The sequence below is a fragment of the Haliotis rufescens genome, unplaced genomic scaffold (genome assembly GCF_023055435.1).
Source record: "Haliotis rufescens isolate VD_foot unplaced genomic scaffold, xgHalRufe1.0.p SCAF_1, whole genome shotgun sequence".
Classification (NCBI taxonomy): Eukaryota; Metazoa; Mollusca; class Gastropoda; order Lepetellida; family Haliotidae; genus Haliotis; species Haliotis rufescens.
Genome location: NW_025963779.1, coordinates 44770101 through 44795571, shown reverse-complemented (window position 1 = coordinate 44795571; position 25471 = coordinate 44770101). Strand labels below are relative to the sequence as shown.

General features: G+C 38.7%; 1 protein-coding gene across 2 annotated transcripts in view; it reads left to right on the top strand.

Moving 5' to 3' along the window:
* Nucleotides 1–25471, top strand: part of LOC124136483 (ras-specific guanine nucleotide-releasing factor 2-like) — a 977843-nt gene that overhangs the window by 490178 nt on the left and 462194 nt on the right. For both annotated transcript variants that reach the window (XM_046502407.2, XM_046502406.2), the window contains one exon: nt 23315–23453. In XM_046502407.2, coding sequence (XP_046358363.1) covers nt 23315–23453 — 139 coding nt within the window. The remainder of the gene's footprint in view (nt 1–23314; nt 23454–25471) is intronic.

Below are 25471 nucleotides of genomic sequence, written 5' to 3'. Positions count from 1 at the left end.
GATAACCCGAATCCAATCGAAGAGGGTACTGATGAAACCAGCTTTAGTGGCACGAATCTTATGGATGAACTTTCACAAGCAACCGGTGGTGAAAAACTTTTACAATCAACCGTTGATGATTATTACGATACCTTTAAAGATGATAGTCCTATTTGTCGTGAGTATTCAAAGTTTACGATAGATAGTAAAGGAATATTGCGACTGCGTGGCGAACCGGATATTGACTTATGCATTCTCGTACTCGTAAGCCCCTAGCCTTGTCTACGATAGCCACTAAACATGGTATCAGCACTGTTCGTGATAAATTAGGTTTTGTAGACTAGTCACGACTTTCCGCGAAGACTACTAAGGCTCTTCGGACTGTGCGTGATAAACTCGTTAACAACACAGATAATTTGGAAGCTTCCTCGATGGTGGACTCGGACGGACTCGGGGAAATCTTAGATACCTATTACGATAATTCCACGGTTAGTGTATCACCATACCCGGAGTTCAGTATTAGGGAATTACGAGGTCTTGACAAGGCAATGCGAACAATGCGGGGAGAACTCATGAATAATACAGCCAAGATATCTGAAATTGACAAGCATATAGATTACGAGAAAACAAAACTTGAACAGGCGGGTGTTGAGTTCAGTAGACGCCGAGTAGCGGAAAGATTGCGTAACTTAGAAGACGAAAGATCGGCCCGCCTCGAAGCACCTTCCAGTAATAGAAAGGCACTTCGTTCGCAAATCAGTCGAATTCGAGAAACTATCGATCGAGTCCTCAACGATGACACTACACTGGCCGATAAAATTAAAACATTGTTCAGAGAACAGGGATTAACCATTGCCAGTATTTTAACCGCGTTTGGATTTGTTATATCGACTTTGACTCTCGCGTTAACCGGTACAGGTGGTGGCGGATCACCGCCTACGTCATATGGTATAAAAGAGTGGATAAAAAAGCATTTAAAAGCATGAGGTTCAGCACTGGGAAAGCTCGCTGAGAAAGCCGCGGCCGCACTTCCCGGTATAATAGGGAGTGTTGTTTCCTGGCTATTGAATTTATTAGCTAAGACCACCACTTGGCTTAGTCAAAACTTGTGGGCACTGATCGTTGCAATTGCAGGGCTGTTGTACGTATCCGCTAAGAACTATTTAACCAAATCAGTTCGCTAAGAACTATTTAACCAAATCATGAGTAAACCAGCCGCGACTCCACCTAATACAAGTGCTGTTTTTTCATCGATATGTTGTTGATTTTTAGCTGCAATATGCGATGGCACTTGTGGTTGTGCGTCAGTAGATGTTTTAGCGATAGTAGATAACTGTGGCTTGACTATTCCCGTTTTGCCTGTGTTTGTTTGCGTTATTAATTCTGCGTTAATATCTGAATTTATACCTGGTTTTTGTTGATCGGTAGCAATAACAATTTTATTATTATAGCCTATCACTTGACCGATCTTAAGTTCCATATCACTCGGAGACATGTATAGTCCCGGCGCATAAACATAGTCCACTTTGGATTGAGCGTACTGTAATACATCTTGAAAACGCTTTATAGACGATGGTATGTCAAATGGTGAATTAATGGCGTCCTCCACGTTTGCGACAAACTGTTTTTGCGCATCGAACGCCATCCCAGTACCAATAATGGATGTTCGTGTTTGCGATTGTGCACCGAGAATTGCCCATACATAAGTTCTTATCGATTCATTAAATCTTACAAATCCTGGGTTAGTAAAATTATTTTCCGTTTTATCATTAAGAAATTCATTCCAAGCGTCATCGTTCAGTTGTACAAATTTTTTAACAATATAAATAGACCCACTCTTAAAACTCATAATATCCCCTCTCCAATCGTTACTATAAAGTTCCCAGCCTTTATACCATTTATGTGCTTTAAGAAAATGATCATATATTCTTGAGTAAAGTTTGCTGGTACGCAACAACTTAGGAAAATCAACTGGAAGTTTATTAAGTTTTTTATATACATAATCGCTTTCTTCTTTGACGGTTATTTTTTCCTCTGCGTAAGGAACACCTAGACCATGGTTTGCTCCTTTAATACGCCAATCATTACTCGTAGAAACATTAAATTCCTGACAAATACGCTCATACGCGGACCTATCATAATTATTATTTGTGGAATTCCACGCTCGATCATGTGTTAACGGAGCATTAATTTCTTAAAGTATACGTCTAATCTGATAATACACGTGAAATAATATAACAGACTTATATAGTTTAAAAACTGGGGCATTAACAGATACGCCACATCCCGTTGTGGCACACCATACGGCAAAGTTTAACTGATTCTGCCAAAATTGCATCGGATTGTGAAACCAATCGTGCACCATTTTATCGCTAGTTGGCATGACCCTGTAATTTTTAAAGATATCGTGGAATTTAACGGTAAACTCAGCACCAGAGGCAGTTACTATAATCGATTGATTAGTAATGTAAGTTGATTTCATATTTAAGTTATGATATAGTATCATTGTATATTTAATATGTATGTTACACTACCGGGAATAACAAATGGTCAGTCTATTGAACTGCTTCATACTATCGATAACTCGGATGGACAACTCAAAGTAGCTATCTGTGATGTAACGTATTACCCGCTGTGGACCAATATGAGTGCTGCGTGAAGAAATAATAGTATGTATATATCAAGTGAAAAAAAATCCATTACTATACCTGATGGGTAATACAGCGTATGCTCACTCAATGATGAAATTTTTAAGCCTAATGGAATGAGTCGAATGGGACAGTGAAATTCGACTCTGGAGAAAAAGGTACAATTTTTTTTTATGGTAACTTACCAGTTACACTTGGATTTACACTCCCCAGATTTATAGAAACCGACATAATAACACATGGTGATATATTACCCAATCTAGTTCCCTATAAAGAGTTGTGTATCCATCTTGATCAAATAAGCACGACGGATAATATTCAACAAGAAAGTCCTTCAACTCTGCTCAGATCTATTACAGCGAAAAATGAAAAATACAATAGTGGCAGAACGGAATCTTTCTCATCATTACAATATAAAAAATTAAAGCGGGGTATTATTTCAGACCTCAAAATTTCTATATTAGATGTAAAACACCAACATGTACATATAGGATACTTAAGTGTAACACTCCATATTATAAATAATGGTTGATGCATCAGGCCCTGGAACAGTAAGACAATGTAATACAATTGCGCTTTCCGATCTTGGAGACACAGAAGGATTCGATAAACCCGGTACCAATGGTAAGTTATACGCTTTACACTTACACGATAATGTATACAAGCAGAAAGAAGTTACATTCACGGGTAATCTAGAAGATTTAAGCGATGTCGACGTTAGTAGACTCATTAAAAACACTTCGAACAATATTATTCGCAACGACGATAATAAATGGACTATGGTCGACGCAAACATCGAGTGGCTACTGAATATCGTCATTACCCCACCTTATGCAATGATGGGTAAGGGCCATAATTTAACTAAGATAATAAATAGTGGCATCGTACTCGCGGCTTATATCCCATCAAAACGAAAAAGTGTGTGAGTTACCCCCCTGCCAGAAAACCCAGGTCATATGTTATATAGTCGTCCGGCCTTAAAAAATTTTACTTTAAATTTGGTTACTGAATTCGATGATATTAAACAGAACTTGAGTGCAATACCTAATATTTCGACGCTTATTATTGAAGTCTTGTTCGGAGATGTACCGGTAGATGCCTTCGAAATATTACCAGGTCTATCGATTAAATGGCTAAAGAAACACGAGCGTCAATGTTGCAGTATTATTCATATCGGAGCATCGCCCGTTGCAACCCTCGAGGGGGTCCAAATTATTAAAAGTGGTAGTATTTCTCTTACTAAGATATTCTTGCCGTTTAATATACATTTAATAAGGTTGATGTATACTCTCAAAACATTTAAGCAAGACCAATTAAAGACTATTATATGATCGTAATATACACTATGAGTTTATATCCGGCGCTTGATGAGGCATTTGAAAAGATGGAAACTGTTGATGGATTTCGATTACATCAAATAGGCGACATAAAACATCGAATAGAGAAGGATAGGGAGTTGAGACTTGGATTGTATAAAAAGTATCGCAAAGCCGTGAATGCTCTCGACGGAGTTGACACTGCTCTTGTAGCAGCTGGCATGGGACTCGGTGTAGCTGGTGTCGGTTTACTATCAACTATAATCGCTGCGCCTACCGTGCTCGGCATGGAAATAGGCGCCGGAGTCTCGGGACTGGCAGGAATAGCGATAAAATTCATTTCTCGTAGGTTACAAAAGAAAGCATTAAAACACGTTAGTATTCGGATACTCGCCGAAGCAAAGTTGAACAGCATTGAGGATCATATTTCGACAGCAATGGTCGATTGTAAGATATCCGAGGATGAGTTTCGTTTAGTGCTGTCGGAACTCACCAAATACAACGCAATGAAGCAGGAGATTCGATCAAAATCTCGTAAGACCAGTGGTATTAGCGAAGACGAGAAAAAAAAGTTCATAGAACAGGGGAGACAACAAGCGCGTCAATTATTCCGTGCCAAAACCAAAGAACTGGTTGGAGATTAAAAATAGATTGCTTACTATCGTTGGATCACATTTAGACAAATGCTTACATAAATATATATAATAATGGAGATCGAAAAAGCTATTAAATGGAGAGAATTACCACAAGGTTTTTATTATATCAGTGATGTTAAACCAACCAAATACGGTTATAATTTGTTTCTTATCAATCTACAAGAAGAGTGTAATTATATAGTCTGGTCTCCTAGTAAAATGAACGAAGAACTTAATAAAAATGTTGAATATCGCTTTATTGATAAAAATAATAAAGAATATTTTTATTACCATTTAGACTCATCTAAAGCAATGATTGGCCCCAGGTATTGGTGAGCTAGAGTCAATTTAACTTAATCTCATGACTATCGTTGAATCTCATAGTCATTTACACAAGTAGTATAGGTAATGATGGTTCTGGACCACTTCCACTGGAGCCAGATTTATTACCTATACTGCTACTACAGGGGGGATTTTTTATGCCAAAATGATTATGCGATTTAATGATAGTCATGAGTTGTATTAAACGAAACATCAATATTAATTAATAATGGATAAAATTTACTATAGCCCACGAGGATATTGGAAAGGTGTAGGAGCAATAAAAAAATTAGCCACCGCGGCTAAGGTATCTAAAGATGTAGCCAAGGATTGGCTAAAGAAACAAGCGATGTGGCAAATATACTTACCGGCACCGCGTTATATACCGAGGAAGAAGTTTGATATTTTTACGACGAATGAAGTTCATCAGGCTGACCTCTTGTTTCTTCCCCACGATAAGGTAAAACGCAAAACGTATAAATACGCTTTAACCGTTGTAGATGTGGCTAGTAGATACAAAGAGGCTGAGCCATTAACATCGAAAGAATCAACAGAGGTAGCTAATGCACTGAGTCGCATATATAAACGCGGACCGCTAAAATGGCCTAAGCTATTTCAAGTAGATCCCGGTCGGGAGTTTATGGGATCGGTAACTAAACTGTTAACAAAGCACGATGTCGAAATCGTCCGTGGTGAAAGAGAGGCCCACCGCAGTCAAGCTATCGTCGAAAGATTTAACAGGACATTAGCGGAACGTTTGTTTGGCTATCAGTATGGGATCGAAATGAAATCCGAGCGATTGAGATCAACCGAATGGGTGACACGATTATCAGCCGTTGTATCAGCGCTGAATAATGAAGTAACGAGATTAATAGGGAAGAAACCATCCGATGCTATTAAAATGAAATCAGTGACTTCCGAATCTTTTCAGCACCGAGGAGAGGCAAAGAACGAAAACTTCCGGATAGTGTAAGGGTAAGATATTTATACCAGGCCGGTGAACTCGAAGGAGGCCTACGTCCCGCAACCGATCCCATATGGTCCCTTAAGACGTATAACATTAGTCGATTGGTTACGAAAGAAGGAGAGCCTATTCTTTATTATCTTCAAGATGGACTGGGTAGGGCATTTGTACGAGAAGAGTTGTTCATAGTTCCCGACGGTACGGTATTACCACCATAACCATAAGCATAGGTATTTACACCATCATTATCAATCCATCTCTTTGTATCTAAGGGGGATAATGATGTCTTGTTCATTCTTAATCCATATATCCTATGATTGTAACTTCTTAAAGAGTTCATCTCGTGTTTGAACGTTCTACCGTTGAATAATGATTCTTTATACTGTTCGTGTTTGATATGCTTTTTTACAACATACTTCTTAACGCCCTTAGCTTTTCTTATCTCTCCATTATCGGACTTCTTTATAGAATACATCTTAGGTCTTAATCCTACATACTCCACTATAGGGGTCCAAGCACATTCATCCATCATCTTACCTAATATCTTTTTAATTACTACGCTGTGCAGTGGATTATCTTTAGGATAATCGCTCGTGTTGTACATATCTATTTTTTCTGCCATATCTTTATACACATCCTCGGTTTGTATTTCCATCAACAAAGAATCTGTATCGGTATATAACACCTCACATCTATCGCCATATTGCTTCTTAAGTTCGTTGTAATAAAAGTCATACATTAAATGTTTTGACAAGTCGAGAATACTCATACCGACGTACACCGGTCTGTTGAATTTTATATTACTCTTCTGCATATGCAACGCGGCTAAGTCGTTATCGAATATCTTGCTTCTGTTAAAAGCCGGACTGGCTATAAGTTTCCTGAGTCTTTCTTCTTCATTAGATCTGACTAATTTAACATCAACACGCTTCCTTAGATTCTCCATAGTTTTACCAAATACCGAGTTATTCATGAGCTTATATAGATTCTTTTCGAAATCGCTGGTAGCTATCTTTCTTAAATCTGTGTTCAACCTTATATAGGGCTCCATCCAAGGGCTTTGATCGAACTTTAGAACTCTGTGTATTTTCTTAAGTTTCATACCTAACGATAGATACAACTGGAGATTTCTGTAGTGAACTATATATTTTGTTTTATCCATCAAATTTGGTACAAGTTTTTCTACGTTAGCTAACCTACTATTACCCATCAAGGAGCGTTGATATTCCGACATCCAATCTTTATTAACCATTAATCTTTCGGGAGCTAGCGGATAACTGTTATGATCTTTATGTAACAAACTTGGATATTCCAAGTCAACTTCTAGTATGTACCCTTTATTCACATCATTCACATTGATATTAATAACATTGATATTATCGATATCATCGACCCATTCAAAACCACCCGTGGGTAAAGGTTGACTCATAGCCCATCCGTACAAATTGTTAGCGTCGAGATATAATATGTGGGTGTCGGGTTTACTCGGATCGTATCCTTCCACTAATTTATTATTAGCCTTAGAATACCTTTTAGCTGCCATCGATATACCACCTCTTAATCCTTTCTCAATAAACAAGTGCATATCGTAATCTGTGAGTAATTTTAGTTCTACACCGGTCTTCTTCAACAATGCATCCCAAGATAGTCCGGGACTGGAATAGTACCATGCCGGGTCCAAGCCATATTGTTTGAAACATGTCTTTCTAAATATCTCGAATATATCGGCGAGTAACAGTACATCGGTTTTTAAGTACAGATCGTGATAATCGCCTAAATTCTTACAACCTAATTTATCCCAGACCGTCAGAGCGTGTTCATAATCGGCATCTGTTATTCTAGATTCTGTTAAGTTACTATAGAATGATTCGAGGGGTGGTAATTCAGTTTCTTCGAATCTAGACCAATCATCCATATATTCGTAAGGATATACACCTTTTCTCAGCAACAAATGACGAGTTATCTTATCGGTATATTTATTTGTTATCGCGAAGTCATCGGGATTGTTCGCATTAGCTAAATTGTCCAGGGAAGATAACAGAAACTGTACGGAGTCTATGAATCTAAGCCCATTACTTTGCTTTGTTCTAGATTTCCCATCCTTGTCCCTATAATGTATAGGTTTAGTCAACGAGAACGATATGTATTTTTCCATATTATTAGGAATGCACGTTAAACCGCCGTCGGTCTTCGAGATAGCTTGCATAATGAGATGTGAATCGTATCCCCTAAGGTTATGAAACACAACGGGGATGGGTATTGTTTGAGAGTTCATTTTTAGTTTCAAGTTACACTCGTTATGAGCGGCTCCCCGATAATTACCCGTGACGTGACAATGATCTCTTACAGAATCCCCATCCAGGGGTTTATTACAAACGTGACAACTCGTTGACTTCTTATGAGCACTCCAATCATCCCTCGTCATACGCATGGGTTTCTTACACGATAATTTTTCCCTGATTATTCTCTCTTCATTTTGTAGATATTCTAGGAACTTTCCCGCTGCATCGGGACCTCTGTAAATCACGGGAGTGTTTGTTTTCCCATCACACCTTACAACTATATATCCAAACCCACAAGGAATATGTTCTTGAGTTTTGTACGTAAAACTATTATCAGTATTGCTATGGTTGGTATTTTCTATAGGTTTGATAAGCGCTTCGAAGTCGGCGTAAATTACGTACGGTACTGGCATTTGATTACAATAATGTTCAAATTTTAATATATTTTTTCCCTCTTTAGGCATATCGATCCTGATAGCATTCTGTCCAACACCTCTACAGTCTTCTTTATGCGCTTCTAATAGATCTTGTCTGCTGTACCCATGCAGGCATCTTTCACAGAAATATTTCTTTCTAGCATGTTTTGTTTGATCGTATAATAGCCTGTTTAAACTCTTTATCCACGTATAATGATATTTACCATCTTTTTCGATCAGAAATGAATTGATTCTGGGGATATTTTCCGGAGCGGAGCTTATCCTGTGTACAACAATTCCTTTAGAATGTCCGAAAACATTTATAGCTAAATTATTTTGCTTTTCCACCTTATCAATTTGTGATATTGGTGTAGGTTCATCTATACCATCGAAGTTGAGTCCATCGTTTTGGGGATAGCTAGAAGGTCTATCCGGATGCTTGTCTACGGGGAACAATGCAGATCTTATCATCATTCTTAAACAGTCATCGGATTTATTTTTTACGTTAATTATGGCTTTTTTCTTCTTATAATACGGGGGTAAATCTATATAAGATCCACCTATGAAAGGCATATAATTCGCTATATCTAAATATAAACTATCGATTTTATCCACACCCCAACCAGAACCTCTATTAGTCCAACGTTCTAAAGTTTCCTGTATCCTCTGAATTGATGTATCTAATGATGAGTTTATAGTATCAGATTCGGTTATAACTTCTTGATTGCTACGGAAATATGGTTCGGTATATTCGGTGCTATCGTCTGTGTTACTTTTACTCAATGTCATATTAATCGTCAGCTGGTATTTTATACTATGTAAATCATCTAATTCCTCGTTAATTTTACTCGATATGATGGGCTTAATATCGTTAACATCCATGTTGGAATTAATATCCATCTTCCAACCTCTTAGATATTTACCAACGCCGGCGGATGTGGGTACAAATATTAATTCTTGATGTTGATTATCATTATCATTATTATGTTGATTATCAACATTATTAGGTTGAATATCATCATCATTAGGTTGATTATTATCTAGTAAAGCAATCAATTCAGCTCTTCTCATTCGAGAATAACCTCTCAGCCCACTGTTTCTCGCTCGAACTTTCAGTTCTCTAACAGTCTGGGGTCTGTTGTATTCCAAACCGAGTAAATCCATCAATTCAGCTTTTCTCATACGAGAATATCCACGCAGTCCACTTTGCTTTGCCATAGCTTTTAATTCTCTGACAAAAACCATTGTGGTTGAATGGTATATGCAAAATGAGACAAATGTCTAATTGGTTGTTTTCATATATCTAAATACATATTCTCCCCAACCTATTCCTCTCATTGATGTAATCTCTCTTCCTAGCATAAATAATCTGGTTCCTGACCCTATCAGCACCGTGTTCCTTACATAAACAATAACGACCTTTGACCCCTATCCCGCATACAGAACACGTATAGTTAATGTTTCCGCGCCTGATGTAATAATTGTGTATGCCGCAGTAAAAAAAATCAACACAGCGTCGGTTACAAAGAGTAGTCTTCCCCATGAGTGTAAACTTGCAGTTATTCATGGTATATACATCTATCATATCATTTGTCTAAATGCAAATCACAGCTACACTGTGAGATATTGATTATGCTATTTATAGATCGCTCTAAACTAGGTCACTCTGACTTATGCATGGTATAGCTGAAAATCAATAGAGAAGTCAATCCAATAATAAAAATGTGACCTCTCGGTTCTTTTGTTCCTCTGACGGTGTATAAAACTGACTCATTGTTGGTCTCGGTATTGGGTCTAGTTTTTTTCCATAAACGAGGAAGTATTCGTGCATGGCAGATTCAACATCCTTAAACGTTTGAATTGAATGTCCTTCCTTAATCAGTTGTTCATGAATAAAGTCTAATCTCTTCATTCTCTGCTGTGTATATTGTAACTGGGCTGCTTGGTATTGTTCTAAAGCTTCGTTATGTCTTTTACGCTCCTCTTCAACTTCTTTAGCGTTTGATTCCCTCATACTGGAAAATAAATAATTACTCCCCGAAAAAGCTAGAGCATTAACAACAGCTCCACCGACCATCATCGCAATTGTTGCCATATTCAAATGTTTATATGAATATAAATATTCAAATGTTTAATTACTTCATTATGTCTTCCGGGATAAGTCCTTGTTTGATGAGCATATCCTTTGTTGCCATAGCTAATCCAATATCCAGAATGGCCATACCTATGTCATATCCATTAAAATCTAGCTTGGGAGGTGTGGCTTTAGTAATCATTTTAGCCATACGGGCATAGCCAATGGCCAAGCCGGTGACCACCGCTGAATGATACGTCGCGTTTACCAACATTTTACCGTCTGTAGCTGGAGTAGTCATGCTTCTTATAGCATTATATGAGGACTAACCTCTAATTGAACTTGTTGTTGCGGCGGGGGTGACGTTTTCTCTTCTCCGGTCTTATAAAAGAACCATACAGCCGCTATACCAGCAACTCCTACTAGTGCCCATGTTTTAATCGGATTTGAATTATTTATTAATTTTGCTTTGCGCGCCAGCCCTCCCTTTCTTCCTGCAGCTATTTTCAAAGGATTCTTTGTCACTCTGGGTTGTTTTTTTGTTTTCTCATTCACATGTGGTGGTTCCTCATTCACTTGTTGTGTGTTCACTTGTTGTTGCGTTTCCACAATCTGTGGTTCCTCGTTCACAATCTGTGGTGTCACCTGTGTCTCCATTTATATTATTAAGTGGGCACGTATGTTTAAATTGACAATACCTAGCCATTATTAAAGCTGTGGTGAACGGAGCTAAGAACATTCCGAATCTATGATAAAACTCACAGCTCACTGAGCTTATAGCGTGTTCGATGAATGGGCCTCGTTCACAATCTGTGGTGTCACCTGTGTCTCCATTTATATTATTAAGTGGGCACGTATGTTTAAATTGACAATACCTAGCCGTTATTAAAGCTGTGGTGAAGGGAGCTAAGAACATTCGGAATCTATGATAAAACTCACAGCTCACTGAGCTTATAGCGTGTTCGATGAATGGGTCTTTCTCGAGAGATTCGCATAAATACAGGCGATGTTCTGCCGGGATGGGGAGAAACGTACTAGCTACGGCTGTGTATAGTTGTAATATAGAAGACCCTATCGTTTTAGTCATGGTAGCTCCCAGTCTAGACTCGTAACGCGCGTACAGTTTTTTAATTTCTTCATCGGTCATGTTATCAATTTTTTCGATGGTATAATTTTCTCCCAAATATTGGGAACATTTTCCACCAGCTACCAAAGCGGCGGGTCTTTCTCTATGTTTATCTAAAGATTTATCAGCATGTTGATCAACATCAGATTCTTTGAGCATTTGTTCGATGAGTTCGTCGCATTCCATAATGTAATACCTAAGGAGATATTTAAGTCTAACATAATATAATATGACATATCCAATACAACCCGTAATAATGAACTGTTGCGAAAGAATGAGGATTTCGAACCACATTTTATGTAATATTAACCGCTAATGTTCAATTTATCATATTTTTTGCTATATTTGCTACATTTTGCTATAATTTGCTACATTTTTGCTATAATTTGCTACAATTTGCTACATTTTGCTAAGCAATTGCATAAGCAGCTGGTTGATTGGTTTTTAAAACGAGTTTACAGTGCTTCGTTGCCGCTAACACTTTTCTGACTTTGTCTCGTTCGCCCTTGGTATAAATAACATCATTTTCGCGTAAACATTCCTCGAATGAATCTCGATCTTTGCAATGAAAAAGCGCTACCCATTTGGCCTGCTCTCTGAGATCTTTCAGGACAGAGTTGTATTTTTGAGTAAGTACCCAAACGCTATGTTGAGTATGCCGACCGGAGAATGCTAAATACGAAAGCATATCTTTCTTTTTTGTTAGTTCTTTACTCGCGCTGCAGTCGTCTATTACAAAAAGTGTTGATTCTCCTTTGTATTTTTCGAGACATACTCGTAAGCAGTCTTGTAAACAATCGCCCGGATCGACTCTGTGTACCCCGTCGTCATTCATTACCCAATCTCTCGATAAATATGTTTTATTAACGCTTATAGTCGGGCACAGAATAATAATATGATCGAAAACGTCCCGATAATGACTTTCTAAAATATCTAGAATAAAGGCTGTTTTTCCGCAGCCCGTTTGCCCGCATATGATAGCGCAGTGCGGATCTTTAGGTAAAAGATTATCAATAGATTGCTTGCACGAATCTCCCATTCTGTATATTAAGTTGCGCATCCATAATCACGTACAAATATATGTTTAATTTACCAGCCGCTTCCTGAAGCTTCGTTATCTGTATGGTGGCACCCTCGCTAGCATTTTCTATTCTCCTCCCACTGCCGTGTAATTGGTCATCGTCCGTTGTTCGCATGTCGAGCCATAGCGCGTACTTCGTGGTGAGGTATTCACCCATCGATACACTCCCGAGAGACAGATCTTTCACGACCGCGTTAACTTCCGGAGAACGTTTTATAGAAGGAAGTTTTTTAATCTCATCCCACTGGTGATACGCTAGCATTCCTTGGCTATATAGTTGATTAGGAACGCCCTCGATAGTCAATTCTACTTTTGTAATCTTGGGATTGTAGAACTTCTCGGTATTTCTTTTAAACGCATCGGAGGGGTCCTCGAACAACATTAAAATACCCTTCAACGACCTCGTGGGAACGTTTAGATTGATATTCCACATCGTATCTTTTTTGTCCCTCGTGATCTTTCGATGTCGCAGCACGCGATCGTACAAAATGGCTAAACTTCCCGTATACTGGTTACGAATTTGTCTGGCTAATTCGGGATCCGTTATCATATCGTACTCCAGCGAGATATTGTCAATGGAATAGCTAGCATCTTCATTAGCAGATCTGATTACTCTACCGTAGTCATTAAAAGTGAGTTCGTATTCTAACCTATCACCTAGGGATGCTTGATAAAAGGGCATGTGGGAATCTAGTAATTCAAAGTCTAAGGGAACATAGAATCTGTTACCTAATGCGTCGGCAACGGCCTTATCTTTTTCGTTGGTATCAACACCATTTTCAGCGCCCACGCGCAGTCTCAATGTGTTCTTATTACAAATACCTTGGTACTGTAAGTTTTCCCGCTCTTTATCCGTTCTCCAGAGATCCATGTAACAATAGTATACATCACTATCGTCGATACTCAAAACCTCATTACCGCTAATTTTAATCGCGATTTTCTTAACGATAGCACGACCTATGTTCTGAACGGGCTCTCTGTTAACGTCTGTAGAAGTCAAACTAATCGTAAACGCTAGTCGGACAGTTCCCGGAACTAACACATCGTGTGCGCCGAGATTAGGAAAGCGAACTAGAAGCGTTTGATTCTGATCGATGGTACTAGGGTTATTAGTTATAGTTACAGACTGACGAATTGCTTTGACCCCTAATGGATCTCGAAGTCTACGTTGTGGGTTTAACTTGCGTCCATATTGCGAAAACATTGTTTATATTGAAATAATGTACCCTATGTTTAATATAAAAATGACTGATTTTGATATTAATGACTTTGATCTAAGTACCTTTGATGATCCGAATCGAACTGAAGAGGGTACTGATGAAACCAACTTTGGTGGCACGAATCTTAACGATGAACTTTTACAATCGTCCGTCAATGATTATTACGATGCCTTAAAAGAAGATACCCCAATAGGCCGTGACTATTCAAAGTTTACGATAGATAGTAAAGGAATATTGCGACTGCGTGACTCTCCGGATATTGATCTTATGCATTCTCGTACTCGTAAGCCCCTAGCCTTGTCTACGATAGCTGCTAAACACGGCATCAGCACTGTTCGTGATGAATTAGGTTTTGTGGACTACCGACGACTTTCCGCGAAGACTACTAAGGTTCTTCGAACCGTGCGTACTGAACTCAGTAACACAGATAATTTGGAAGAAGCCTCTAACGTGGCCTCGAACGGACTCTGAGAAATCTTAGATACCTATTACGATAATTCCACATTACAGGTACCATATTCGGAGTTCAGTATTAGGGAATTACGAGGTCTTGACAAGGCAATGCGAACAATGCGGGGAGAACTCATCAATAATATAGCCAAGATATCTGAAATCGACAAGCATATAGCTAAAGAGAAAACAAAACTCGAACAGGCGGGCGATGAGTTCAGTAGACGCCGCGTAGCGGAAAGATTGCGTAACTTAGAAGACGAAAGATCGGCCCGCCTCGAAGCTGCTTCCAGTAATAGAAAGGCACTTCGTTCGCAAATCAGTCGTATTCGAGAAACTATCGATCAAGTCCTCAACGATGACACTACACTGGCCGATAAAATTAAAACATTGTTCAGAGAACAGGGAATAACAATTACCAGTATTTTAACCGCGTTGGGATTTATTATATCGACTTTGACTCTCTCGTTAACAGGTGGTAGTACAGGTGGTGGTACACCGCCTAACGATAAAAATGGTATAAAAGAGTGGATAAAAAAGCATTTAAAAGCATTAGGTTCAGCACTGGGAAAGCTCGCTGAGAAAGCCGCGGCCGCACTTCCCGGTATAATAGGGAGTGTTGTTTCCTGGCTATTGAATTTATTAGCTAAGACCACCACTTGGCTTAGTCAAAACTTGTGGGGGCTGATCGTAGCAATTGCAGGGCTGTTGTACGTATTCGCTAAGAACTATTTAACCAAATCATGAGTAAGCCAACCGAGACTCCACCCACTACAAGCGCTGTTTTTTCATCGATATGTTGTTGATTTTTAGCCTCAATATGCGGTGGTACTTGTGCGTCAGTAGATGGTTGTGAAACATGTGGTGTTTGCGGCTTGACTATTCCCTTTTCGCCCGTGATCGTTTGCGTTATTAATTCGACCTTAATATCTGAATTTATACCTGGTTTTTGTTGATCGGTAGCGATAACAATTTTATTATTATAGCCTATCACTTGACCGATCTTAAGTTCCATATTACTCGGAGACATGTATAGTCCCGGCACATAAACGAAGTCCACTTTGGATTGAGCGTACTGTAATGCATCTTGAAAACGCTTTATAGACGATGGTATGTCAACTGGTGAATTAATGGCGTCCTCCACGTTTGCGACAAACTGTTTTTGCGCATCGAGCGCCGTCCCAGAACAGAGAATGGATGTTTGCGATTGTGCACCGAGAATTGCCCATACATAAGTTCTTATCTATTCATTAAATCTTACAAATCCTGGGTTAGTAAAAAATTATTTTCCGTTTTATCATTAAGAAATTCATTCCAAGCGTCTCCAGGTGGTTGCTCAACCTTTTGGATGGTGAAAGCAACACCACCCTTAAAGTTCATACGATCATCTCTCCACTCGTTACTTGAGATAGCAAAGCTCGGAAGGAGCCGACCCCTTTTCAGTAAATCATCGCTGACTCCTTTAACAGAGTGTGCACCAGCGTACGGAATACCTAGACCATGGTTTGCTCCTTTAATGCGCCAATCTTTACTCGTAGAAACATTAAATTCATTACAAATACGTTCATATGCCCCCCTATTATACGGATTATTTGATGCATTCCACGCTCGATCCTGCGGTAATGGAGCATTAATTTCTTTAAGTATACGTCTAATCTGATAATACACGTGAAATAATAAAACAGACTTATTTAGCATATATCCTGGGGCATTAACAGATACGCCACATCCCGTTGTGGCACACCATATGGCAAAGTTTAACTGATTCTGCCAAAATTGCATCGGACGGTTAAACCAATCGTGCACCATTTTATCGCTAGTTGCCGTGACCCTGTAATTTTCAAAGATATCTGGGAATTTAACGAAAAATTCAGCACCAGAGGCAGTTACTATAATCGATTGATTAGTAATGTATCTCGATTTCATATTTAAGTTATGATATAGTATCATTGTATATTTAATATGTATGTTACACTCCCGGGAATAACAAATGGTCAGTCTATTGAACTGCTTCATACTAACGATAACTCGGATGGACAACTCGAAGTAGCTCTATGCGATGTAACGTATTACCCACTGTGGACCAATATAAGTGCTGTGAGAGATAATAATGAGTTGTCTATAACAGATAAACAAAATATTATTGAAAAAAACATTAATATACCTGATGGGTATTACAATATATGCTCACTCAATGATAAAATTTTTAAGCCTAATGGAATTAGTATCACACAAAATGAGTGGAATGGGATAGTGAAAATCGGCACTGGAGAAAAAGGTATATGGATTCATGAGAACTTAGCAATTACACTTGGATTTACATAGGTAGAAAGATCAAGAAACTTTATATTATCAATATACAGGACAACATCTGATGGAAATGCATTACCCGATTTAGTTCCCTATAAAGAGTTGTTCATCCATCTTGATCAAATAAGCACGACGGATAATATTCAACTAGAAAGTCCTTCAACTCTACTCAGATGTGTTCCAGTGAAAAATGAAAAATATAATAGCGGTAGAACGGAATCTTTCTCGTCATTACAATATAAAAAATTGAAGCGTGGTATTATTTCAGACCTCAAAATTTCTATATTAGATGTAAAACACCAACCTGTACATATAGGATACTTAAGTGTAACACTCCATATTAAAAATAATGGTTGATGCATCAGGCCCTGGAACAGTAAGACAATGTAATACAATTGCGCTTTCCGATCTCGGAGACACAGAAGGATTTGGTAAACCCGGTACCGATGGTAAGTTATACGCTTTACACTTACACGATAATGTATACAATCGGAAAGAAGTTACATTCACGGGTAATCTAGGAGATTTAAGTGATATTGATGTTAGTAGACTCCTTAAAAACACTTCGTACAATATTACTCGCAACGACGATAATAAATGGACTATGATCGAAGCAAACATCGAGTGGCTACTGAATATCATCATTACCCCACCTTATGTGATGATGGGTAAGGGACATAATTTAACTAAGATAATAAATAGTGGCATCGTACTCGCGGCTTATATCCCGTCAAAACGAAAAAGTGTGTTAGTTACCCCCCTGCCAGAAAACCCAGGTCATATGTTATATAGTCGTCCGGCCTTAAAAAATGTTACTTTAAATTTGGTTACTGAATTCGAAGATATTAAAGTTAACCTGAGTGCAATACCTAATCTTTCTACGCTTATTATTGAAGTCTTGTTCGGAGATGCACCGGAAGATGCCTTCAATATATTACCAGGTCTATCGATTAAATGGCTCAAGAAACACGAGCGTCAACGTTGCAGTATTATTCATATCGGAGCATCGCCCGTTGCAACCCTCGAGGGGGTCCAAATTATTAAAAGTGACAGTATTTCTCTTTCTAAGATATTCTTGCCGTATAATATACATTTGATAAGATTGATGTATAGTCTCAAAACATTTAAGCAAGACCAATTAAAGACTATTATATGAACGTAATATACACTATGAGTTTATATCCGACGCTCGGTGAAGCATTTGAAAAGATGGAAACTGTTGATGGATTTCGATTACATCAAATAAGCGACATAAAACATCGAATAGGGAAGGATAGGGAGTTGAGACTTGGATTGTATAAAAAGTATCGCAGAGCCGTGAATGCTCTGGACGGAGTTGACACCGTGCTTTTAGTATCTGGCATGGGACTCGGTGTAGCGGGTATCGGTTTACTATCAACTATAATCGCCGCGCCTATCGTGCTCGGCATGGAAATAACCGCTGGAGTCTTGGGACTGGCAGGAATAGCGATAAAATTCATTTCTCGTAGGTTACAAAAGAAAGCATTAAAACACGATAGTATTCGGATACTCGCCGAAGCAAAGTTGAACAGCATTGAGGATCATATTTCGACAGCAATGGCCGATTGTAAGATATCCGAGGATGAGTTTCGTTTAGTGCTGTCGGAGCTCACCAAATACAATGAAATGAAGCAGGAGATTCGATCAAAATCTCGTAAGACCAGTGGTATTAGCGAAGACGAGAAAAAAAAGTTCATAGAACAGGGGAGGCAACAAGCGTGTCAATTATTCCGTGCCAAAACCAAAGAACTGGTTGGAGATTAAAAATAGATTGTTTACTATCGTGTGATTACATTTAGACAAATGCTAACATAAATATATAATAATGGAGAAAGCTATTCAATGGAAAGAATTACCACAAGGTTTTTATTATATCAGTGATGTCAAACCAACCAAATACGGTTATCAAATGTTTCTTATCAATTTACAAAAAGAGTGAAGTTATATAGTCTGGTCTCCTAGTAAAATGAACGAAGAACTTAATAAAAATGTTGAATATCGCTTTATCGATAAAAATAATAAAGAATATTTTTATTACCATTTAGACTCATCTAAAGCAATGATTGGCCCCAGGTATTGGTGAGCTAGAGCCAATTTAACTTAATCTCATGACTATCGTTAAATCACATAATCATTTTGGCATAAAAAATCCCCCCTGTAGTAGCAGTATAGGTAATAAATCCGGCTCCAGTGGAAGTGGTCCAGAACCATCATTACCTATACTACTACACATAAAAAATGCCACCTGTAGTAGTGGTATAGGTAAATAAATCCAGCTCCAGTGGGGTTGCGGCAGAACCGTCATTACCTATACTACTCTTTGCATACGATTTCGCCGAAATTATTCTAAACATCATTATAGATCTAATTATTAAATGAAATATTGAATAAAATTAATAAAATATATTGCAAACTCTAGTCCAGATAAACAATGAACAATTTTTTTATCACCAGATATTATAATGATAGGATTAGCACACTTCAGTTCGGATTTGTTGACTGGTATTTCCGGTGTTACATGATCGCGGTGATCAGCTGATAATGTTTTCGCTATAACCGAAGCGCACAATAACGAGGGAAGACTGTACGTAACAACTTGTAATGTGTGTGAAAAGTCATACAAAAATACAATATTTGAAGGGGGCGTGGCCTAAATGCAAATGTCCGATTGGGATTTTAAATTTTCCGGACTCCTGATCCAGCCGCATTGTAACCAAATGATATAGTATTTCTGAAGTAAGTAATTAAACAGTGTGACTACCTATACCAAGTTGACTCTAGCACACACAGGAAAGAAGTGACGTTTATCCCGCCTTTTTGCACAGAAGAGCTGAAGAGCTACATGTGCTATTTGGGGAAAATCTGAAGATTTAGTTATAGTGTGTCTGCAGCCAAAATACAGGATTTATGGCTATGATGTAATAGAGGTAGTATTCTTAGAATTATTAACAATGATAACTATTGTTTGATTTTTGTATCGGTATCTCTTGAGACCTACTGCGGGTACCCGGGTTGGGTTGGGTAATGGGGATGTTGGTACCCGGGTAGTAAATCTGGACTGGTCCCAGCCCTAATGAAGACCTTGGGATACGAACATGGGGTTTATTCTTACCGTCATCCGCTATGTCATAGCACAAACCACCTGGTACTATATACTATAGCACTAATCACTAATACTCCACATTGTTCTTTGCTTTTTGCTCACAGGACAGCAGAGGCAAATTTTACATTAATGAAAAATGCTGTTTTGTGAGTGAAATAGTCTCATGTGGGAGACTGGGAGATTTCATCAAATTTTGGGAGTCTTCTGCAGTATGACAGGTCTGAGCTTTGCCAGCTCCTGTTCCGAGTACAGGAAGCTAAACACACACACACACATTTCTGGAACAAATGTCACTTGCTTGAAAATATCTGTGATCACATTTAACAATAATTATCATGTTAAAAATGACAGCACTAAATACAGAAAACCATGGTCAGTTTAAATTACTGGATGAATGTACTGGTACGTGTAAAAAACATACAAAATCACAGAATTATCCAATCACAGCTGCCAGAATGAGATGATTCTATCTGCACTCAAGCTCTCTTCGAAAACTGCTTGTTGAACGACTGATTCTGATTTGGTGTAGTAAAACTTTACGTATTACAATATTACAATATATACAATATAGCTTTAGTCAGCAAATTGACCGTATTGCTCGCTCTCTGTAGCGCTTCAATGACAGATCATGGAGGATAAATACGCAATTTGAAATAGATTTCACATATCAGGATATTTTCTAAATGGGGTTAAAGACGTATGTGTATCTAAATGTGTAGACTTGTCCAAAATGGAACAGATGAAAACCACATGAATGGACTGTGTAAGACTTGGTAATATGACAGATCCCGGTACTTGGCTGGCCTCAAGGATTGGTTGGTTTAGTTGGTTTGTTGTTTTACGCCGCACTCAGCAATATTCCAGCTATATGACGGAGGTTTGTAAATAATTGAGTCTGGACCAGACAGTCAACTGATTGATATGAGCGTCGATCCATGCAATTGGGATCAATGACATGATTCAACCAATCAGCAATTCTGACCACCCGATCCGGTTAGTCGCCTCTTACGACAAGCATAGTCGCCTTTTACGGCAAGCATTGGTTACTGAAGACCTGGCCGTAACGAATACTTGGTAGGGGAGTGATTGGCTTCATACGACTGAGGCATATTTATATTGTAATCTAGGCTTTGATAAACACTGACTTCTAATCTAATCAAGCTGGAAATTGGTATTTTGTAACTCAGCCATTAGAAAATTACTTGAGCTTTCTCTTCAATATGCCTCTATTAAAAAAAAGAGACTGAAGCCTGTTTACTCTGTGCAGTGCTTACATTGTCAGCTTCACAGTGCAGAGCTCTATTGTTTTGGATTGTAAATTGAATCATACATGTGATGTCACACTTGGAAATTATTTCATGCTTCATTTAAAAGCACACAGAACCATCAACATACCGTCCCTTTAAGGCATTCAAGGCATCATTTGTCTCAGAATCTGTTGCATTAGATTTGCTTAAACTCAGTATAAATGTTTGTGTATGTAATAAGTTTGAAGTGTTATAAGCTGAAATAAATCTGTTATTTTGACAGAGAGATGTTATTTGAGAAAGTCAGATTTAATGTATATAGAAGTAAAATACAAAATATCACAGATCTACACTATACTACACATAATGTAAATTCTATATTTTTGTTTGTGCAGTGATAACATATATTCTCTACATTTCCCCATGTTCCTAGTTTCACAATGTCCCCTGCCATGTCCTGCCATAAATATATTTGCCCATATCCACTTACGTTTACAGATCACTTTATTCACCATAGTAATTCCCAGCTCACTTCCATATTCCCTCACCTTAAAAATAATCTATATCATGTTACATTTAAGCTATCCCACAATGCACCATTCTTATCCTCTGCTCATGCCCAGTACTAGGGACATGACGTCACAATGTTTTCTTATATTAACCCCAACAGCCTCGATATCGTTTACCTATTTCTGTCATTGTCTATACCAGCTGCAGCGATACCCACCATCCATCCCCTGTCTCCACCATTTGGGCTATTTGGTTTCATATATTTATGTAGCAACCAGGGGCTGGGCTTCACAAGTCATTCCATCCCCTGCATACTGCATAGGAATGGCTCGTGGCCCCCAAAGTACCTTTCTTCCAATTTACAGTCCAGGGCCTGCACGGTCTCAGGACTTGTTCATTACCCACAGGGTAACTAGCATTCTACCTCTTCATTCATACCCACAGGGTTTTCATTCATACTCGCAGGGTATGTCTTTTATGTAGCAACCGAGTAGCCCCTAATATATTGCCAATGTTATTAATAAATATTTTCATGAATCCTATTGTTTTGTTGTTACTGCACAAACGTAAAACATATGGTCTTAAAATACATTATATACCCAACTAAAACTTAGATGGTTTATATTTGTATAAAATATATGTACGAGTATCAAAAATAGTTTGCAGGTCTTGGCTGTTATAAAAATCACTTCTGGTCTCGAGAGTATAAAACCCACGTGAAATTACTTGTTTCACATTTATCAATTAGTTCTTAGGTTTTGTGTAGAAAAATTGTGAATATCAATTCTGTCTGTTGCCAAATGGCTGTATTTGTGACCATTGGTGTGAAAATTAGAGAGAATCTGCTTTACCATATATGTTGATTGTTTGAATGGATATCTTTTTATCTTTTTAAAAGAATAAGAATGTTACACTCATTCTACCAGACCACATAACACAACAACCTTTCTTTTTTCTGAAATGGTTATATAAGTTAATAAGCTCTTGTTGTTGAGTAGGTTGTGAGTAGTTATGCTGTTTTAGCTGAAAGTTGATGTCATTGCCTGCTTGTCCAGTGTCCATCATTACATGTTATCATCTCAGAACCAACTGGACCAGTGCAGAAGAACCTTTGTTCCAATCAATTATAATATTGAATTTGTTGAAAAAGTTTGAATCTGATTTTCAATATAGCTGTTCAAAATGTAATGACATCTTGTACATGTGTCATTGGTTGTGGAACATAACATGTATGTTCTGTTTTGTTGAGAAAATAATCATTTTGACCTTGGAGATGAAGATGAAGATGACACACATGTTCCGTTTTTCATGATATTTTTAAAGTTTAACTAGTTTTAACCTTTTTGTCCTTACCAAACTTTTATATTCTCTCATATTGCATATTTTGATTTGAAATTATGTTTCTTCTTTTGATGGGCATCATATCTTGTGCAAATCTATAAAATTTAGTGTTAGTTTTTAATGTCCTCAGTATTTATGCATGGAATATTTGAATGTGGCTGTGTTTGTTGACATTTTAAGCTATTGACTATATATCCAGGTGAGCTACAGTGCATTTGCACTATATTTATCAATTTGAACAGTTTGCATAAAGGTTTGTGTGTATTGCAGTTTCTGGAAAGCGTGGCAGTGCTGAGGCTGAGTCTATCAATATTTCAACACCCCGTGGCAGTCTTGCACAGATTGAAGGCTCTCCTCCTCAAGCTAAAGCAGGCACAGTTGTCACATCTTCACGTGCATCCAAGAGAAGGTTATGAGAATTCTTTAGTAGGCTTGAATCACTTTTGACTTTTCATTTTTGATACAGTTAACAGTGTTTATTACAAAGCTGACAGTTAAGATGGTACTCAAATGTATACTTTCATTACATAACAGTTATATATTATTCTAAAATTCACACAAGTTTAAAAAAAGGTTGACAGTTAAAAGACTTCTTTATCTTTATGATCTTTCACAAGATCATGTTTTTAGACTATTGATTCCCCTTACCATGGCATCCCCCTTACCATGGCATCCCCCTTACCAGGTATACGATGATCATCTGATTCTTATCACATATCCCTAAGTACATACTGCACATTGAACATTCATATTGGCAATGACTGTGTGGTTATGTAGAAAGTCAAACATTAAAAATGTAAGCTTGACTCAATGTTAGGCAGCTTGGGTTGTATACTCCTCTGGGAGCTGAGAATGATTACTGGAATGCAAATGGATTCACTGTTTGAAGAACAACTAAAACTGCTTTTGAGCAGATACTAGAACCTGGATACCTGCAGTATATAACTGTATAACTAGTTAACTATAGTAACTAGTAACTATAAAATATTTTTTATATTTAAATACTTTTCCTGCATTACTCCTTAATGCATCTACGGCTTGTCCTTGGCAGAAAGAAGAGAAGTGTGAGGCCTTGCTGAAGAAGTTGTTTCAACTTGTTGTGTGGCTGATCCCATCACACAGCTCCCATGTGTCCACGGAAGTAATGTCGTCATGTAACCTTCTAGTCTGGGGTGACATGCACCGGAGAGGTCGAAAGGTCGTCTCCAGACATGTGGAAGCCACCGTGGAGTCTTGTGGTGATGACCTGCTGGGCAACCACCAAAGGGCCAAAGCTGTGGATGCCTTCCTCTAGGGCAACATCTTGCTGGTAGTGGTAGGTGAAGACCAAACACCAGAAGCAGCCTTCCATAATGGTGTAAATGGAGCAGTTGTGAAGCGCCATGGAAGAGACGAGAGCCCAGATCTCGGGTTGTTGGCTCTCAAAGAGTCCAGTCACGCTGCCTGAAGAATGATGGTGCAAAGCCATAGAGCGATTGTGTTGTGGCTGTAGTAGATACCGGGATAAAAAGGCGGTAACGATGTTCTCAATGATTCTTGGAGCATCAAATGAAACATCACAGTGCTCTGAGCTCAAATCTAACACAGTCGATGTCATTCACTCACAGGTGCTGTTGTTTTCAGAGCCAAGAGGAAGATCATCTTCTTGGTGAGGTTGTAGTAAGACACCGAATGGAGTGGCCCATGCTGGGGGTCTGAACTTGACCTTCTGGTCTTCCAGATGAAAGGAGTTCCAGATGATGACTGAAATCCTGGTCATCTTTCGATCTTCCGAAACTGCCAAGACAAAGTTAAGGCCATACGGTAGGTTGTGATGGCCCTTCAGACGACACTTGTGGAGCAAAAACAGTAGAAATTCAACCAAGAATTGAGGTGAAGCAGAGGTGGGATCCTGGTGTTTCTTCTTACAGAAACTCTTGAAGGAATGCTACTTGTCATCATAAAGGGCCCTGGTAGAAGGTCTGTGTACCAAGGTGATTGGCTTCGACGCCCTTGCCAAGTGATGCTTGGTGCTTAGAGCTCTCTGCAGATGGACTAAACGTGTAGATGTAACCTGTGTGGAGCCAGTTGGGGCCGTTTGCTGTGAGGGTGGATCTGCAAGTTGGCCAATCTGGTAGGGGGTCGATGGCAGACATCTCTTTGAGATCCACGAAACAGCCCCTCGCACGCTACCAAGGGTCGACCTGATCCTTGAAGGACCCTGGGAAGAGTATTGGAGGCAGAAAAGCGAACGCTATAAGTCCTACCCAGGTATCTCGGAATGTGCTGGACCAGAACACGTAGATCCAATCTATCAGATGTATGAACCGGAATGCCTGTTGAAGGAGGGAGTGAGTAGTCCCCTGATGGCACAGGCATCAGAACACGGTGAGGTTGTCTGTGCAGATGGTGGGTTGAGTTACCGGAGGCGCTCCTGCCAGTGCGATG